General features: G+C 30.3%; 2 protein-coding genes across 2 annotated transcripts in view; both read left to right on the top strand.

Moving 5' to 3' along the window:
- LOC107454505 (N-acetylglucosamine-1-phosphotransferase subunit gamma) overlaps positions 1-12070 on the top strand; it is a gene marked incomplete at its 5' end in the record, with an annotated part of 36612 nt that extends 24542 nt beyond the window's left edge. The window contains 2 exon segments of the mRNA XM_071178200.1: positions 181-300; positions 11907-12070. Of these exon segments, the coding sequence (XP_071034301.1) occupies positions 181-300; positions 11907-12020 (234 nt within the window).
- Positions 12071-15070: 3000 nt separating this feature from the next.
- The window catches only part of LOC107454503 (sodium/hydrogen exchanger 9B1-like), a 24290-nt gene continuing 17745 nt past the window's right edge, over positions 15071-21615 (top strand). Inside the window, exons 1-2 of the mRNA XM_043053252.2 lie at positions 15071-15169; positions 19577-19755. Coding sequence (XP_042909186.1) covers positions 19584-19755 — 172 coding nt within the window. The 5' untranslated portion in view covers positions 15071-15169; positions 19577-19583. The remainder of the gene's footprint in view (positions 15170-19576; positions 19756-21615) is intronic.

Raw genomic sequence — 21615 nt, 5'->3', positions numbered from 1 at the left:
CATTTTATTACCACTTTGAAAAATGATCCTCTAAAAAATTAAAAAGTTTGCATTTTTTCCCCACTAAAATGTTCTTACATAATTAGCATCAGTGGACAAAGCATTTATGAGAATAGCATATTATTTAATCTAATTGTCCTAATTCTGACTAGTTTGAAAATATCAATTTTTCATTTTTAGGGTTACAATTTAGGCTTACAAAAAATATTCTTGGAAGCAGGTTATTCAGAAGTTCCAGTCATTCAAGAAAGACAGGTTACTCGCCCAGATAAATTTATGGACCTCTTAACATGCAATAAAGTACATTACAGATCAGTATTTATTTATTTATTTTTATAGAGTTGTTTTTTAAATTACAGCATTTTTGTTAATGGGAAAAATTTTTGTTATACATTTTTTTTCTCTATTGTGATATTTTAAAAATAAGTCCTCAAATCAAATAATTTATTTTTAATAATTTGTTTTTCTTTTAAAATGCTCATTTTTATGCTAATAACACATCGGCTGATAAGTTTCCGGTCTGACATACAAATGGTGCCCTAAATGCAGAATTAGTATTTTGTTTAGCAAGTCCTAACCTTCAAATAAAAGGTGTCGAAATTTATAACGATCTGCCGATTGATTTTAAAGTTACAGTGATTTTAATCGAACACCAATTTATATTATTAAAACAATGGATAAAAAAGAATTTTGCTTTCTTATTAAACATTGTTATTTAATGGGAAAAAACACGGTAGAAACTAAAGCTTGGCTCGATAAGTGTTATCCGGGTTCCTCACCAGGAAATTCGACCATTATTGACTGGTTTGCTGATTTTAAACGTGGTTGAACAAATGTTGAAGATGCGCCACAGTCTGGACGCCCTAAAGATGTGGTTAATCCGGAAAACATAATAAAAGTCCACAAAATAGTTATAGAAAACCGCAAAGTGAAGTTACATGACATAGCTGATACTGTAAATATTTTAAAAGAGCGTGCAGGCTTTATTTTGCACGAACATTTGTTTATGAGAAAGCTGTTTTCGAAGTGGGTGCAGCGTGTGCTAATAGTTGACTGAAAAATAATAGAATAGAAATTTCAAAATTATTACAAAAAAATGAAGGAAAATAAATCTGTTGAAGACAGAAAAAAATTCATACTATCCAATTTCCTCTCTTGTTTTGGTTCCACAATAAATAACATTATACGTGTGTAGCAAGCATTTTGTTCACTATATCCGGGAGTTGTGTTCACTATAGCGGGGTTTGACTGTATTTGTTGTTTTCATAGTTTTTTTATTTGACATTAATCCCATTTGGTGCGGAAGTATGCTCGGTTGCTGGACAGGATTTCGATGGTCTCTTCAACACAAAGCAAAGTCTGTGAAAAAAATTCTTTGTCTTCTAAAAGTGGTCGTAAATAGAGGAAGTCGCTACACAGATGTGTGTTTTTTTTTTTTTTTTTTTTTTTTTTTTTTTTTTTTTTTTTTTTTTTTTTTTTTTTTTTTTGAGGTTTCACTGAATTAGTTCATCATAGTAATGTACAGGGATCAGACAAAATAATGGAAACACTTCTGTACCAATTCATTTTTTCACAATTTTCAAGAAATACTTAGATAATTATTTTAAAAGAGTTTTAGTCATGCGATTTCTCATACATATCAATAAAGCTTTAAGGGACAGTCAATAAATTACAAAATAAATAAATAAATGTTATTAAATATTCTGTGCCAAAAAATACTGTGATAAGTTTCCAACTTATGTCAATTCTCATATGAAATAACTGATTCATCATATGAAATTCATAAATCTAGCTCAAGTATTCATGAAATATGTACATTTTTATTAAAGTCTAATTTTTTTTTTTACTTATATTTTCTTACTATATAATTGCAAAAATATTTAATAAAATTAAACAAAATTTTTAGAATAATTTTTATTATAATAGTAAATAATATATATTTAAAATTATAATAAAATAATAACAAAAATATGTTTTAAAAATTGTGCAAGATATGAGTATTTAAAGTAATTCTTGACTACTGCGCAGAAATCATTTAAAATTTTTATTTCATAGTTTTGCTTGGAATTGTATTTTTGGCAACTTATGAAAAGAGTTCAATTAGTATATCTTGAAAGTGTAAAAGTTTGTAGCAAAGTTTTATGCAACTTTTGTACTTTTTTTTATTAAATGTTCTAAAGCAGGGGTCTCCAAACTTTCCAGCCTTAGGGCCATACTGATTACTCCAGTATGTTCCAGCCAAAACCATATTATCATTGTTGCCGGTGGTAAAAAGTGAAATAGTCCACTGATGAAAAAAAAAGTCCGAAAAAGTACACAACGTTTAAAAAAGGCTACAAATCGGACTAAAGTCCGCAAAACAGCAACACTGCATATTATTAATTTTCCTGTCATTATCTGTAATTTCTAGATTAGTCGTAGAGTATGAGCCATGAGGAGTAACGTGACACGACATCTGGTGGACACAAGCGGAAATAGGTAGTACCTTCTATCGCTAACAGATGGCGCTAATAGCACATACAGAATAATCTCGTTGGTTCGAGAAAGTTCTGGTGTCTTCCACTCACTTCTAGATGGCAGTATTTGGAATATATAAGAAGTCTAGTGGCGCAACCACAAGTCATTTCCTATGACACTGTTGTGAAATAAAATAGTGCGTACCACCTTAAAACGTGTTTGTGCGTGTTTAAGTTTAAGACATCTTTGTAACAGTATTTTGATTTGAATTGTTGCTTTTGTGTGTGATTTAGTAGTATGGAAAAGAAGCGAAAAATTGATAGTGAATGCAGAAAATTCAAAGATCAGTGGAACATTCAGTATTTCGTAATTGAGTCCAGTAACAAGGCGCTATGTTTGATTTGCAATGAAAGCATAGCCGTTCTCAAAGAATATAACATTAAACGTCATTATGAAACAAAACATTTTCAAAATTACTCAAAATATACAGGAAGTTTGCGGACAGAAAAATTCGAAGCTATGAAGCGCGGATTGAAATCGCAGCAATCTTCATTTACAAAACTCAAAACTGAACAAGAGGCTGCAACTCGTGCCAGCTTTCGTGTGGCTCTTGAAATTGCAAAACGTGGAAAACCATTCACCGATGGAGAAATGATCAAAGAATGCATAATTGCAGTAGCCGAAGAAATGTGCCCTGAAAAGGTAAATTTATTAAAAACTGTCAGTATGTCAGCAAACACTGTGGCTCGAAGGGTAGAAAACATCGCTGAAAATATATCCTCTCAACTGTTCGACAAAAATGGACATGTTGAGTGGTTTTCTTTGGCCTTGGATGAGTCAACGGATGTGTCAGATACTGCTCAGGTGTTGATTTATATTCGAGGAGTAGATAAAAGCTATGAAGTGCATGAAGAACTTCTTGATATGTATAGTATTCATGGCACAACTACTGGTACAGATATTTTTAAAGGAGTTGAAATGGCCATTAATCAAAAGAACCTTCGATGGAAAAACTTGAAATGTATTACAACTGATGGAGGCAAAAACATGAGTGGGAAAGATAAAGGAGTGGTCGCTCTTGTGTCAAAGGCTGTAGAAAATGACGGTGGTTCAAAACCATTAGTCTTACATTGTATCATTCATCAACAGTCTTTGTGCGGAAAATGTTTGGATATGTCTGAAGTTCTGAAACCAGTCATATCAACTGTTAATTTTATCAGATCTTTTGGGCTGAATCACCGACAATTCCGACAATTTATTGCAGAGATTGGAGAAAATGACTTACCTTATCATACTGCCGTACGTTGGCTTAGTTGTGGGAAAGTCCTTCAGCGCTTTTTTGAACTTCGAGCAGTGATCGAAATTTTTTTGAATGAAAAGCATCGCCCTCTTACTGAATTACAAAACAGCGCATGGCTGTGGAAGTTAGCATTCTATGCTGATTTGACAAAACATGTGAACGAACTGAATTTGAGATTGCATGGTGAAAACCAGCATCTTCCTGATTTATACACTAATATCAAATCATTCCGGAAGAAATTGATACTGTTTCAATCACAACTACAAAGTAAATATTTTTCACATTTTAAAACATGTGAAATATTCAGCCACACCAATGAGACTGAGTTTCCTATCGATTTTGCAATCGAAACCTTGAGAGCTTTGAAAATAAATTTTGATACTCGTTTCTCGGACTTTGATGCCATTGCGAATCAAATTAAGATTTTTCAGAATCCTTTTGATACTGACATTGAAACCCTAGCCCCGGAACTTCAAATGGAAATGATTGATCTACAGTGCAGTGATATAATTAAGAACAAATATCAAAACTCATCTTTGTTAGAATTTTATAAGAGTCTTCCACTGACACAATTTGATAATTTGCATAAATTTGCTCGTGGGCTGTTTTCTGTTTTTGGTACTACTTATTTGTGTGAGAAGACCTTCTCCAAAATGAAGTACACTAAAAATGTTTACAGATCTAAATTAACTGATGAGCATCTTAAATCTCTTTTTATAATTGGTACAAGTAAAATTAGTCCACAACTATAAACTATTGTCAGTGGAAAATCTCAATTACATAAATCTCATTAGTATTTCATGTGTCATTATGCTTGTTATAAGTTATGTTTTTATTTAAAATGTTAGTTGGATTCATTTCAATAATTTGTTAGTTATTATATACTGAAGTTAAATTTTCTGAATATTATACATGTCTTTACTCATTACAATTCTGTGTTTCTTTATCCAACTTAGCACAAAAACAATAACAATAAGCCTACAACAATGTTATGAGTAGTTAGCCCATGACCATATCAATGTAGATGTCATATTAATAATTATTCAACATAAAATTAGAACACTTCAGTAAACTAAATTTAATTTGCTATAAAAAAATATGTTCTCTAAAAGGAGTTTTCAAGTATGCTAGCTCTCCGCGGGCCGGACAAAATCTGTCCGCGGGCCGTAGGTTGGAGACCCCTGTTCTAAAGTATAAAGAGTTTTCCACAAACTTTGTATCATAGAACAAAATTTTATTACTAATGATAATACCCTAAAATGATTGTCCGGACAAGACAACAAAATGTGATGTTATTTGGAAATAAAACATAATTTAATAAGATGTGAACCTATATAATGCTGTGGCAAGATTTTTTTGAGTTATCTGCGTCTAAACTCTCTTGCACTAATATTTTTCTGTAAGATACTTTTAATGATAAAAGACATGTAGGTCACTGATTTAAAGGATTAAATACACTGTATGTGCAAAAAAAAATGTATAATTTTTTTTTTTAATTAATCACTGAAAATTTTTCTATTCGAATACTATGGGTGATATTCTTGCATTTTTTTTGGAGGGGGGGGGATGAACAAATTATTTACTTCTTAGAATTTTGTAAATAATCATCACAGTAAAAAAAATAAAAAATTATGAATTCCATAGTAGTAATTGTTGAAAATAAAGATGGAGGATGAAATCACCTAAATTGGACACCTCAAACGCGTGTTTCGTTTCGAGATTACGTTTTTGTAATAAATGATATTGTATACAAAATATAAGATTTAAAAACTATGGAGAAATCAATAGCAATAACTGATGAAAATTAGATAGAATTGTTGCCTTAAAAAGTAATTACTCAAATACACAATTCAAATTTTCCATATTGTTTGAAATATATCGGGATGTTTAAAAACCGCAGGAAAATCAATGTCAATAACCGTCGAAAATACAATCGAAACATTACATTGATTCACGATAGTATCGGCGTAAATTGAGAGCATCAAAAAGTGATTTTCTAAATTCATGATTCAAATATTTTGTGTAAATATCTGCAAAAGAGAAAATTTAAATTAGCTTTTAAGATATTTAAATCAAACTTTTTTCACCAGTCATAACATATAATTCAATACAAAATTATGAAAAAATAGTTTTCCATGCATGCTCTGTAGAAAAATAATTCTTTAAATGCATCTTTGCAATTTTTAACGAATTTTTTCAATTTTTAAACTGATATATTTTATTATTAATTAAAGATTACTTGATAAATTTTGTTTAATTTTATTGAATATTTCTGCAGTTATAGTAAGAAAATGTAAATAAAAGGAAATTGTTTATTATATAAATTTCCATATCTCCATGAAAAATAAGATAGGTTTATGAAATTGTGTGCAGTTTTTTCATATGATAATCAACTAATATCACGTATAAGCTTATCACTATATTTTTTGACATAGGTGTTGAAAAACATTTTTTTTTTCTTAATTTTTAACTGGTCCTTCAAAAATCATTCATCACTGGTCCTTCCATCTGTAAAAGCTTTAAACTTTATTAATATGAATGAGAAATTGCATAACTTAAACACTTCTAATGTTTAATAGTCATAGGTTTGTTCAGGGTACATTTACTACCGTTTTGTGGTACCTTCACAAATTCAACTTTAAGAAAAACGGTAGTTTCTTGAAATACTTTTAGAAAAGCAAATTCTCATACTAACCCCGTTCTCGTAATAATCTAGGTAAAATAAGAGCTTTTTTTCCAGATGTCTTTTAAGAAAAGGTATCACATGTTTAATTTTTTTGAATATTTCTGCAGTTATTATAAGAAAATGTAAATTAAAAAAAATTGTTTTTATAAAATTTTCTATATCGCCATAAAAAAAATAAGATAGATTTACAAAATTTTGTGCAGTTTTTTCATCTGATTAGGTTTACAGAATTTTGTGTAGTTTTTTCCGTATGATAATCAATTAGCATGACGTATAAGCTTATCACTCTATTTTTTGACATAGGGTGTTGAAAAACATTATTTTTTGTTCATAATTTATATCTGGTCCTTTAAATCTGTAAAATCTATAAACTTTATTGATATGTATGAGAAATTGCATGACTTAAACACTTCTAAACTTTTATAATCATAGGTTTGTTCAGGGTACATTTACTACCGTTTTGCAGTACCTTCACAAATTCAACTTTAAGAAAAACTGTAGTTTCTTGAAATACTTTTAAAAAAGCAAGTTCTCATGCAACACTTATGTCATGTTCTTGTAATGATCTAGAGCTCTTTTTGCCAAATGTCTTTTACGAAAAGGTATCACATGTTTGGTCAGATACTGCAATATGGTAAACCTAACTGGTCTCTCACATCATATCAAAGCAAGTTTGTTCTTTAGCTGAGTTTTTTAAAATTGAACAACAAGGCTCTTCCTGTATAAACTGTACAAGAAGTCGAAATTCCAACATTATCTTAAACACTATTGTAAATTTATTCTAACAGCCTTTTATTTTTTATGAAACATTTTTTTCTCTGTGAAACCTTTTCTGTTTGACCTAGCCAAAAATGTTCTCATAATGAAAATAACTTTTAGTGCTAGTACTGTTAAATGCATGTTTTTATTAAATTCAAGTTGAAATTTAACTATGGACAATGGTTTTATGAATTTTTAAATTTGGACACAATTTTAAGGCCAAAATTTTACAATAGCATAGCTGCCAACCCTTCTGCATTTTGCAGAAGCTTTCCGCATTTTTACTTATTTTAGCTATTTTTTCCGCGATCTTCTGCAATTTACCCGTCTGCCCGATAGCTAGTATTTTCTTTAAGTCAGACTATATTGACTATACCCCACAGCAATGCTGAATGTGAAAGGGTATTTTCTGTAGTAAAAAAAAATAGGACTCAATTCCGCTCATTGATGTCTGATAAAACTCTCAAAAACTTTTAATAATTAAGTCTAAAGAAGGAATACTTTGTTTTGAAAGAGACTTCGAAAGAATTTTTAGTAAAAGCAAAAGGCGCTACTAAAGCATCTTTCCAAAAAAAAAAAAATTTTCTGATGTAATTGTTTTTCCATAATTTCTATTGAGTTTATATATAGTGCATACTATTGTAGTGTAATTAAACTAATGTTAATATATGTCTTAAAATATTATATATTTCCCTTTAATCAAGAATTAATAAATGAATATTGTGCCCTCAAGTAGCTGGTCAAAAGTTTTTTTAATTTTTTCTTCCTTTTCTTGTTTTTAAAAAAAGGGGAGTATTTTTTTAAAAAATTTATTAGTAATTAGTATGCAGTTGCAAATCTTCTGCATTTGAGCAGCTATGCAATAGCGAAATTATTTTTGAATACACGAGGAAAAATATATAGAAATTTACGAGTCATAATATGATTAATCAATACCTATATGATTTTTATTTGTAGTGACAGTTTTTGAAAATATTTTCTCACTTTACCATATTTTTGTGTCAATTTTTTTAATATAATTTTTACAAATTATGTCTAAATTTTCACCAAATAGTTACCTCTCAAAAAAGCCTGATAATAATTCCCTAAATATTTCTTGAGAAATATGAAAAATTGAGTTAGTGTAGAAGTGTTTCCATTATTTTGTCCAATCCCTATAAGTTTTGAAAATTACTTTAAAAAAACAATTTATTTCCAATACAAAGGACATTTGGCTAATTCTGTAAAAATGCTCCAAAAGGTTAGAAACTGAGGGTCATTTTCACTGAGTATTTAAACCTATTTCTTTCTGTTTTATTTCACTGCTGTAGAAACTTCCTGGGGCATTTTGTTGAATCTAAAATATAAGGATGGTGGCAGCAGTCTGAACAATAAGATTCCAATTAGTTTATGGAAAGCATTCAAAAGTTTGGTCCCCTTAATTTTACTTGTTGCGTTTATTTCACCATATCTAGAGGAAGCAGATTGATAAATTTTTTGCACACAATTATAAAATTCATTTATCCATAGATTTGCAAAAAGTAATGACTGTGCAAAAAGTAATTTTAATTAATTATAGTCTAAAAAATTTTGAATTGCAACTTGCATAAATTTTTATATTATATTTTAAAGAATGTAATTTTCTGTAGTAAAATGCAAAATCTAAACGAAATTACTTGAACAGTTAGTTTGTGCGAAATCAAATTTTAAATATATAATCTCTTAAAATGTTAGTAACTTTGAAACTATGTGACTGATTTCGTTAAAATTTTCTATTTTGTTTTATGAAATCGCATTCTTTAAACTGATATATTAATTTATATACTTTAAAATTCAAAATTTTTTTTAACCAATCTTATATAATAAAGTAATAAGAAATAGTAATCAACGCCAAGGAACAAGCTTTTTGTTGCATTTACACAAATATTTGATTTTGTCTAATTTGAGTGTTGGGGTTTTGAACCAGAAATTAGTTTTCCTGCTAAAGCTAGGACTTTTCCTGCTAAGCTAAAGACTTTTTTTATTTTAAATTTCATTTTTAGACTTTTTTTTTTGTTGAAATGTTCAAGTTTATAACCATTATATATGACATATATAATGCATAAATGTTGCCACAAACTTAGAGTACACCATCAAGATTAAAATTGCATATGGACTTATGCCTGGAAATGTCGCTGTAAACAGCTAGGGCCACTTCCTCTATTATGATTAAAAAAAATAATAAAATATTTCCCATCGTAATTCTTTAAAATTGTTTTTGGATTAACAAATTTCGTTATTGTGTGTGCGATAATTAAAATTACGATTCATTAAAATTTTTGCATGACTCCCTATTAAAACTAAGTTTTAAAAGTTGTACTTTGAAACGAATAAGCAAGCCATTAAATTGTTTTCTGATTATAATTAGTGGTTGTTTAATGCTCTGAATAATTTATTTTTATTTAATGGGAGAATACTTAGCTTTTCAACATGAACAGCCGTTCTATAAACGTGGTAGATTTATATAACATAAGGAGGAGAAATAATATTTATTGAAACAAAAAAGATGAAAACATTAGTATGAATAAAGAAAGATTCCAGTTTATTATAGGACAGCAGAGACTGTCAAAAGCAAGATGCCACTCTACAAGGAGGACAGAGAAAAACCTGGAAAATACAGGGAATTTTCTTCTTTTAAAAAAGGGTGACCACTCAATGCGTAATCTACGGGGGATATTTAAGGATGATATTCCAACTCTGCTAAACTATTTCATTTACTATAGCATTATTTAAGTATGTTCAGTTGCTCCTTTTTTTCTCTAAGTTTTTCAAGCCATTCAAACTAGTATAGTCAGCCCAATATAGCGCAGGTGTTTCCTCTCAATATATTGTGTATAATATGTACAGGGAATTTTTTTTCCAGATTTGAGTGACAACCCTGTATGGCATGATGCGTAGCATTTTTAAAAAGTGCTTGAAGGTACTTATTTTCGATGTTCATTTTTTAAAATCCTTTAAGGGTACTTTTTTTATTGGGTGTTTTTAAAAAGTGCTTAATTTTCCCTCTTTTACTTTTACCACGTCGCATGCAAAATATTCTCAATTTCAGGTTTCAGAAATCAGATCGTATTATAATGGTCTAATATAATCAAGAAAACAGTCTCAGAAACTTTAGCATGATTATGCAAAGTCTTTGAAAATTGTTTTGCATTTTGTTATTGTCTATAATGTTTAAAAATATTTTTTGAGTACTTAAAAGGTATTTATTTTTTGTTGAAAGATTTGGCTGTATGGGCATTTTTAAACAAGCATAGTTTCTGTTTTTTTTTTTTGTTTTTTTAAATAAATTATTTAATAGGTTTGATCTTCAATTACATTTGATGAGCACAAGAGAAGTACTGTTTCTGTAAAAGGAAACTCTCAAGGAAAACTGATTTTTAAAACTTAGTAAATGCGTGTCATCCAATCGATATTTTTGTGATAAGTGGATATAAACCGTTCTTCTCTCTTCGTCCTCATTTGTGACAAGTTTTTATAGGGGAGAATAATGAGTTTACGTAATACAGTCAACCCCCACTATAGTGAGCACGGTTTATAGTGAACGATATGTTCGTTCCCGTGCCTTTCTACACATGTATAATGTTACTTTTTGTAAATATAGTGAACCAAAACAAAAAAAGGAAGTTGGATAATATGAATTTTTTTTTGTCTTCAAATGATTTTTTTTCTTCTTCATTTTTTTGTAATTTTGAAATTTCTACATTAAATCCATATATCGATTTTTACGACCATTTATTGTGTGGAATGTAGCCATAAGCATTTTTTTCTTCTTTGCTTCCTTCTTCTATCTCAGTTTCCCAGCCCTAATTTTTTTGTACATAAGACGAAGAGTAGTAAAAAATAACACATTTTCTTTACTATATATTGTTTTTTAATCATTTTTGTGTTTCATTTTAGGGTTCACAGTGCCCAAAAAATTACCAAAATATCGATTTTTGTTTTTACTGGTTATAATAAAACTTCAAACTATTTGAAATGCACTGAAAAAAAATCATCTCTCTATCTACATTTTTGAAAAATTATGAATGATTTTAGATCGTCCTAATACAGAAACTTGCTCAGCAGACAGACTTTAAAAGTGCTTTTTAAGCATTTTATGAGGTACTACAATTTTTACAGCATGTTATATATACCTAACAAGAATTTTTAACCTTTTTTTCTACTTTTTTACAAAATAATCTATAAAAAATTTTCTAATTGATATATCAGCAAATGAATGCACAAAATTGTTAGGATGAATATTGTAAGCACTAAGAAAAAAAAAAAAATTTTTAATGTGTTAAAATAAAAAAAGCCTTAAGTATTTAAAAATTTTAAATTTTTTCAAATTTTTTTGAAATTTTAGAAAAATTAAATAATTTAATTATTTTTTAAAAATAAATTTTTGGTTTTAAGTTAAATGAGCATGTAAAGCATCCACAAAATGAATGATTATATCTTTATTTTAAAAAAAATTTACAAAGGTACTGTGACCCCTTTATTGATCATTTATTTAAATAATGTGTAATAAAAAGAGGGGAGGTTGTGAAAGATTAATTAAATTAATTGTTGACGGAATGGATATAGTGAAGTCCCGGTTATAGTGAACGGAAATTTCGGTCCCTTGAAGGTTCACTATAGCGAGGTTTGACTGTATTATTCCCATTGTTTATAACCCATGTAGTTATACTATATAATTATTTACAGGAATACACGAAGCTTCATGATGAAATAAGTAAATTGAATGAGGAAGTCGAACATTTAAATAATATTCTAATGAGACATCAAAAATCTCCGAACAGAACAACAACACATGTTTAGAAGAAAATGTATATATTTTCTATCAAAATTAAAACTAGAGTTTAGTAAAATGTGTCCTTCATTTCTTTCTTCAAAGGAGGTCTTCAAAAGAGAGTGGGTTCCAATTGTTTGTTGTTTATTAATGTTTACAGTTTTTGTTTATTGTTTATTGATATTTACCTATATGTTAAGTCAATTCACAGAATTAAAACTTTTTTAAAATAAGGTACTTATCCCTGCCCTCTCTTTGAAAAAAATACCCAATGAAGCATGAAAAGCCCAATAAAACCCAGAAAAACCCGGGGTTTTTGCAACCCTGGTCCTAGAAAAAGAAGATATGATCATTAGATCAAAAGTTATGCAGCGTAGTTTTTATTTTATTTATTTACTTTCTTAGTTTTCTGTACATTTTAAAAATTAAAAGTAAGAGCGTTTTTGTTTTGACTGTATATAATTTATTCGAATAAAAGTTATTTTATTTTGAAACAACTGAAGTATTTTTTAAAATTTTAAAAAATTGTCTTCTTTTTTAAAACTCATATTAGCGTTGTTTTTTTTAAAATTACTTTTTAAAATTCAATTTTTTGAAAATTAAAAAACCGAGGAAATTGAATTGAAAAAGTCAGACTTCCTCAAAGAATTTATAAAAATTAATTTTATAATAATATTTTAAAAATTGCGAGGCTCTGTGACAGAGGAGATAATGATTTTCGACTCCATGAAAATTATGCAAATAATAAATTTGTGAAATTTAAATCAATATAATAAAAGTGAACAATGGTCAATTAAAGGCATTTTTAATGTAGAAAGAGTCTCAGTATATTAAAAAAGGGCCGCTTTTTTTTTTACGTTCACCTTAATTTTGTTTTGTTGAGCTTAGAAGCTTGAAATTACTAAAGTGAATAGAAAAGTAAGTGATAAAGTATATTTATCAAGATCTTCATTTCACTTAATGTTGACAAAAAAAAATGAAAAGAGATAATTTAAAAATTTCAAGAGACCGTTTACAATTTGAACTGTTATAAATTATAAGGTTATCATTATAGATTAGATAGGTAGGTACTTTATTTACGTTGCACTAGAACTGCACAATGGGCTATTGGCGACAGTATGGGAATCATCCCTGAGCATGATCCGAAGGCATGCCATCGCAATTTTGATCCTCAGCGAGCACTTTAAGAACAGTTTACGAGGACCAATATCGCGCACCCCCGATCCCTACGCTGGCCGATCAAAGTGGTTATCCAGCTGCTTATTGACCGCAGCCAGTGATGCTTGACTTCGGTGTTCTACTGGGAACCGTGTTGTAGTGTATCTACCACTACCAAAATACAATTACAATTCACTAGTATATAAGACGTCTATTCTATGGTAGGGTACCTTTTCATAGATGAAAGTTGACATTGTTGATAGCTACCATCTTCACATTGGCGACCCTGACTTGATGAGGACCCGCTTACCTTGCCATAAACGCCCACTACGAACGCCTACTTCAAAGGATGGTTCACATTGAACTTGCTACTTGTGACTGTGACATTGTCCTCCTCACGCTGTTGCTTCGCAGTTTAGATCACACATGACGTACAACGTATACACTCGACTGCTGAAGGCAACATAAGAGCGATAACGATCGTGAACTTAATACAGCTCTCACGATCATCGTTAAAAAAAAGTCCGGTGATCTTAATACAGCTCTCCCGGCTTTTAATGTTTAGCCTATTTTATAAAATATTTTTAAAATGTATTTCTTCTTTAGTCAGGAAATAAAATCCAATTTACTCAAATAATAAGATGACATAGAACAGTCCCTGGACTAATTATTCTAAGATTCTATGTAAAAATTTTAATTATCAGGTGATACTCTATACAGCTTTATTGTTTTTACGCGACTAAAACCGGTTTGAACTTGTTTACGTTAGTGTATCAATTGGTATAACATTGTAATGTAATACGTTTAAAGTAAATACAAATAGGAAGTCTGTAAAAAATCTCCTGGATAAAACCATTATATGTCTAAATATAAAAGTATTGCCTATAAACTGGTGCAAAACATGTCATTATTAAAAAAACTACTGTGCGTCTATTAATTTGGTCTAATTATTACAATATAGTAACTGATATGATAAATATTTATATTATCTAATTGATACACGAACGTAAACAAGTGCGAACAGTCATATAAAAAACAATGTCTATAGTATCACGTGATAATTTTACATAGAATCTTATAGTGTGCCTAATGATATGGCCTATTTGAAAGGCTGGTTGAACTACCTGCATATTTATCTGATGGTATATTGTTGTCAAGGGCGCCGGCAGTGGGGTGCACTTGCACCCCCCTGGCTTTTTTTTTAAACAATTGAAGAGATACAGAAAAATTTTGTTATGAAATTTTTTTATTAAACATATTTCTATGGAAAAACAAATAATTAAGTACTTATTGATACATAACAATTAAAAAATTGCTTAATCAAACAACAATTGTAATCGTCCTCTTTGCTGTCCAAATCTGTTATAACTTTTTCAGTGAATTCTGAGTCATCTTTGATTCTTTTCTTATGCACACTGAGCATTCACAAACTTAGCAGATTCAATACAGGTTTGTTAAAAAAAATTCTCACGTTGCTTACCATTTGCCGCCTCTTACCGTGAACATTCTTTAGTGGGAAAAAGTAACCAATGAACACCTCGCTTTACATGACGTCACATAATAGAACACTACAATTGGATCTCACCTGACTAAACTCCTCCCAATGNCTTTTTTTTAAATATCTTGCTAACAATGAAGAAATGTATCTTGAAAAAATGAACAGATGAAAGTATATGTAATAACAAAACAAAATGTAATAGCAGAATATTTTAATTTTTTTTCGGTGGGAGGGGAGGGTAGTTTGTTGTAGGGTTGCACCCCCTTATATATTATTCTGCCGGCGCCCTTGATTGTTGTATTTAATTTTATACAGAAAGTGATATACTATCTTTAAGAAATGAGATACGGAAATCTCACCTCCACTTTAAGTCGTCCTAGTAGATTAAAAAAGAAGAAAAAAAATGTGTTTATTTTGGTGATTATTTGTGAAGAGAGCGGTGTTGATTGATTGTGTGATAATCCCTTCGACAAAATTTTTAATACCACTTCTCTTCCCTATTCTCATTTAGAAGCGTTTAAGGTAAGTGCAATATCATTATTAACATTTAAGTTCAAAAACGGCAATCAAAATGACACCCGATATCAAATTTACTACTGCATAACTACGAAACACACACTAAAGATAAACAACTAAGAAAGTTACTTTTTCTCCCTCCTCATGAAATTAATTCTTTAATGAATGAATTAAAAAAAAATTTATTGAATAAAAAGTTATTTGAAGCGTGAACTGAAAAGGCACGTATAAATTGGTATAACCAAAGTATGAATTGGGTGACATGCGCTTCCATGTAACGTTCTTTATTGAATTTATCTGACACAGCGAATATGTACGCAATAAACTATTTTTGTTCAAATAGTTTATCATTGATGTTATTTTTAAAATCTGTGAAATCTCTTATATTTAAAAGAATGTTGTTGTTAATTTACGTCGAGCTGCACAATGGGCTATTGGCGACGGTCTGGGAAACATCCCGGAGGATGACATGCCATCACAATTTTGATCCTCTGCGGAGGGGATGGCACCCCCGAAGTCGAGCACTTTACGGTAGAACAGTTTAACGAGGACCCATACCGCACACCCTCGGTCCCTACGCAGACTGATGCAAGTGCTCACCCACCCGCACACTGACCGTGATGCTTGACTTCGGTGATCTGCTGGGAACCGTGTCTTAACGAGATCAGTCTACTGCGGGACTTTAAAAGAATGACTAAGGGCGCTTTTTCATTACACGACAAATGTGTGAACGACAATGTCGTTGCCGGATCATTCAAGCAATTGTTTTTTCACTTGTCCGATATCGTTAGTCCGAGAAGTAGAAATTCTTGTTCATTCAATGTTTTGAGCTTGAGTGTGTAGAGACATAAAATTTAAATAATTTATTTGAACGTGTTTTGAAAAATTATAAGTTTTCGTTTTGGCAACGGAGTTAGATATATAATCAATGTTGTTGTGTTCTAAAATGTTTAAGAAATAAAATATGTTATTTTTTTGATAAAATTATTTGTAGTATCGTAAATTGGCGTTCATTTAATTTAATTGGCACAAAGACCCAACAAGTGAGCAGTTGCTTGTGTTCTGCTGAGATTTTTTTCTGCAAACTTTAAATATGCCGGATGATAATCGTCGTCTCACTTTATTTTAGAAGAAAAAAACTAGCAGTGCAGAAACGTTTTCGGGTGCACGAAATGGTACTTACGTATTAACGCCACCGCAGCTACAGATTTGGCGGTTTTTAAGTGCCGCCAATCTACACCTAAAATTTTTGCGACAAATCATGAAATAAAACACTCTATTTAAAATCTAAAAATTCAAAACATTTTTTTAAAAATCAAAGTAGTCAATTGGCTTTCGGTGGAAAATGGGCCGGTATAGAGTTTAGCATATTTTTAAAACAATCTCTTTTCTTTCACCAGATGTTGTCGTCATATGAACTATGATAAATAAGATTCCAAATGATATCTCGCTGTCCCACTATGTCTTTTGTTCCTCCATTTAGCACTGCCCCTTATTCTCTCAACTGTTTGTGTATTATGAACTCCTGTATCAGGATTTTTAAAATGTATACAAATACCTACTTGTATTTATGATAAACCATAGGAATCCTTCTATTCTCTTTGTTTGATAACCTTTCCAACTGTCAGAATAAATTGTGCTACCATCTAAGCTCCACTTGCTGATCACACTGTCTTAAATTACATTTCTAAAACGTATGTTTAGCAAAAGAAAGTTTCATGTCATGGGAATTGGTACATTTTCGTTTTCTTTTGGGTAAAATATTTCGCTACTGAAAAAATAAAATTGCATCTTGTTCTGTTTTTGGCAAATCCAAAAGATGCATTTTCGTAGCACTTTAAAATGGCTTCAGAAAACAGCAAACAAGGCAACATGGAATCCAAAAGATAACTGCGTGAGAAAACGGGGTTGCTGTGTGTGAACAACAGGATTGCTCTTTATTGGCGCAACTTCTGCAACAACGTAAGTACCCACGAAATAAATGAGGTCAGATATGTTGAAGAAGATTTTTATGTGCTTTTCCATAAGCTACAAAAAGTCCCAAAAAAATTTTTTAATTACGTCCGAATGAGAGAAACCAAGAACAAGAATGATGTTAATGAGGAATAATTTTTATATGGCTTTTGAGTTGGCGTCTGCTCGCCAACTTACGTCTGTAATNTTTGTAGGAACATCATATGTCACATGACTATTCATATTACTTTTATGAGAGTTGCGAATGGCAACAGATCAAAAAATAATAATAAAAAATGAGTGTTCTAAAAAATGTCTGCTGATCATTTTTATCCTGTAACTCTGTTGCGTACAACTGGTGACCCGGACGTGATCAGCGCTTAGTTACAGGATTAGAACTTGGAGATTACAAGCCAAGCCAACTTTTGCAAAAAATGAAAAATTTAGGGGCAGACGATTTTTCAGAAAAAGTGTTAAAATCTTTATGGCTTGATAAAATGCCGAATTTTATACGAAATATTCTACTTGTCATTGAAGAAAGTTTAGATAAACTGTCTACGATGGCGGATAAAATTCACGAAATGAAAACTGGGGAAGAAATATGTACTGTTTCACCACATGTTACCTACAATGATGCTTTAATTGCACGAATAGCAGCATTAGAACAGAAAATTGATTCACTGCAAATAAATGACCCTAGTAGATCTAAATTTAGAAATAATTACCGAAATACATCTCTAAGTCGCAGTCATTCAATAAAAGTATTCAATAGGAAAGGTAAATATTGTTACTACCATTTTAAATTTGGTTCAAAATGTTTACCTGGTAAATGTCGCCAACCATGTTCTTATGATTCTGATGCGGAAAACAGGGAAAAGCAGTAGATTTGGCGGCAGATTCTGCTGCTGAGGAAATAAATGATTGCCGTAAATTTCGATTGTATGTTCNTTTGATTCCGACAAACGATATCGCCTTGTCGGATACGACATAATCGTATCGGTGAGTGAAAAAGCGTATTTTACTTGACCCTTTGTCGGTCGGATCCGTTATCGTGTCGTGTAATGGAAAAGCGCTCACTTAATGAATGTTTTTGAGTGGATGAATAAAAAGTAAGAAAGAAGAGTGAACTAACAGTGGGAATTGAAAAACAATTAGGTATACTTAACAGTAAAAGACAGGCCCTTAGCAAGTTCGGAGAAAAACCTACTTACATGGTATAGACCAGTGATTCTCAACCACTGTGCCGCGGCACTTTTGTGTGCCGCCAAAATCTTAAAATGTGCCGCCAAATATTATAAATGATACAATAAAAATTATATGGCTTTTTTTTATTACGAGTAAAGTTTAAATTAAAAAGAAAAATGTGTGTATATATACTGTTATATATAGACTTTTTATATAATTTTTCCTCGCTTTAACCGCGTGAACATCTTTTTCGGCGATTGACTTGTTTCTGACCATCTTAAAATAAGAAGGAAGTATTTAAATTGTCTTTGACAATTTTAAAATTTTTTTTGAAATAAGTAGTAAATTTAATGACTATTAAAATTATTAATTAACAAAAGAAAGCAAGATAAATATTAATTTTCGAACGGAAATAAAAGCTAATCATTAAAGTAAGCTATGCAATTAATAGTTATAAAGGAAATTAACAAAGAATGTAACAAAAAAAATAAGCTAGCAATTAATAATTAGCAAGAAAACTAGTTAACAAGAAATAGCACAAAAAATAATAATTAATGTAAGAAAACTAACAGCTGAAAACTATAGAAAACAAGCTAACAATTAATAACTAGAAAAAAACTAAATAACTGTTACTAACTAATAAAAAATGAATCGAAAGAAATAATTAATCCCTTAATAAACGTGCTTTTGTAGTACATATCATTTTATTTCACATTCAAAATTATTATCACAAACTATTTAAACACAGTGTATTTTAGGGAAGTAAACAACTTTTAAACTAATTTTTTTCAATGTGTTCTGCCAAATTTCGAAATCGATAAAAGTGTGCCGCCACGAAAAAAAGGTTGAGAATCACTGTTATAGACATTCCCAGTAAAAGAAATTCTAAAAATTAACCCAAACTTTTTAAACAATTCATATAATAATTTTATCGTTCGCTGTTATTACTCGAAAATTCTACTTTCCAAAATTTTAGTTCTTATTACACTACAATGAATAAGAATCTCAAAAGTAAATGGTTTTTATGCCACGCTCTAGAATATCATGATAAAATTGCCATAATGATCTCCAGAACAATACATCATTTTACCAATTATTTATTAATTTTAACATTTTGATGTTTTAACCTCTTACCCAATAAAAGGGTCTGCTGACACTGTTTATTTAAATGGTTGATTAGGAGACTGTTAATATTTTACATTCGGTTAAAAGGCACACTAAATATCTATTAAGAGAGAGAGAGAGAAACGTTTAGAATTATTTTTCTACTTTTAGGTAAAAGATGTTTCAATGGGTTCAACTGTGTATCTTCATATTATGTTGTGTTGGAGTTTTATTTGGTGTTCTGGGAGAATTTGGATTACAGAATGAAACGTGTGCCTTCTTTTTCTTGGGTGTGTCTGCTTACGCTGGAGGAAAAATCATACGCCTTATTAGGTTGCCTGGATTATTAGGTTAGTACACTGAATAACTTTTGATCCGATTTTCCAATCTTGAGGGCGGCTACGATGGCTCAGGAGCGTTCGCCTCCCAATGAAGTGAACCGGTTTGGCTGGTCGATATGAATCTGGCTGGCACCAACTACTGACGTAAAATATCCTCACGGGTAGGCGAATGATGGAGTCCCCTTGCCGTCGGACTAACCGTGTGAGGTTCTCGTGGTCTTCCTCTCCACGTAAAGCAAATAGGTATTAGTTCCATCAAAAAGTCCTCCACGAAGGCAAATTCCTACCAATACTTGATATATATATATGTGTGTATGTTACCGGCAAAGTTTGAAATCCGGCATTGTATATAATGCCTAAAACTAGCCGACAATATATGAAATGATTTATATTTCACACTTTTCCTAGGCAACTCCTTACATATTTCCTAGGCAAATGATTTATATTTCACTTTCTATAGAATGCCGAATGAGAAACCGGCAAAGAATAAAATCTTCTGTGATGGCCATGCTAGTAAAAGTGATGAAATAGATATTTTGTGCAATACTCGTATTTGTTTCTAAACTGAAAATAATTGTGACTTAAATGTGAATTATTTATACGAAAATTTTGTTTCCCTTAATAATAAAGGCATAAATTATGTTTTGTACAACTTTCATTTTTCGCTACGCATTTTGAATAATTTTTTTTTAATACCACTCTCATTATTTTTTCAGAATAACGTTTTTATTTTTGAGAAATGCGCGTCATTTACATAATAACCTCATCAGGACGTTTTTTTCATACTTTGCCTAAATAGCATTTGTCATTCTATAGAATGCCTAGGTATTATATACAATCCTTAGGGAAAGTATGTAATACTTCTCAGATTTCATACCTTGCCTAAAAACATCCGGCATTATATACAATGCCTAGGTTTATAGAGTGCAGGCGTTTCATACTTTGCCAGCAACATATATATGTGTATGTATTTACTGTGTGTGTATATATATATATTAAGTTACGAAATCAGACACAAGGACGAACTTTCTCTGAATAACGTACCTTTTTTTCCCCACAGACTCGTATTTTTGACCTTCAGAATACGAAGGAAGTTAATTTTTGAAAATGTAATTTTAAATTGGATGAAATCGGTCAAAAAGTTCTAGGAAAAGCAAATTTCAAATTTATCTTCTTTTTTTTTTATTACTATTCGAGTTCCTAAATTTTGTAAAATGCAATTTATAATTACATTCATTAAAGCAGTGTAAAAAGAAACTTTAATGATAAAGTCTATAAGCGTAACCTAAATTTGATCGGAAATATGAGTGAATATAAATTAATTTGTTATGAAACCTGTAACAACTATCCTTAATGACAGACTCGTAAAGATGTTTGCTTATATTTTTTTAAAACTTATTTTGTATGCATCAGAAAAGATCAAATTAAAATTATTTACGCTTTATTACATAATTAGACAATCAAGATTTGGATAATATAGGTAAAATCGGCAAAAAAAAAGTCCATATTAGACGAGGAAAGCACATTTGTTTTAATACTATTTTCAATAATTTTGAATACTCAATAAGATAGGTTTTTTTTTTAAAAAATTAAGCTGATATTCTTAAACATATTTTATGGAAATATTTTACTATATGCAAAACCTTTTTTGGTTGAAGTATTTTTCAGCCGAATTTATAATTTATTCTATACTGAAACACATGAGTACAAACTAACAAATATTAAAAAAAATTTAAAAAAACTTATTTATAAACAGTGTTGGACGTTTGCTTCTAAAAAGTATATTTGCCAATTATGTTGCGACTCAAGGCAATGCTAATTTAATTTTCTTGCACACTCGCATGAACGTATATATATATATATATATAT

This window comes from Parasteatoda tepidariorum, chromosome 3 (assembly GCF_043381705.1).
Source record: "Parasteatoda tepidariorum isolate YZ-2023 chromosome 3, CAS_Ptep_4.0, whole genome shotgun sequence".
Lineage (NCBI taxonomy): Eukaryota > Metazoa > Arthropoda > Arachnida > Araneae > Theridiidae > Parasteatoda > Parasteatoda tepidariorum.
The sequence above is the reverse complement of the archived record's forward strand: the minus strand, read 5'-3'. Positions and strand labels throughout refer to the sequence as shown.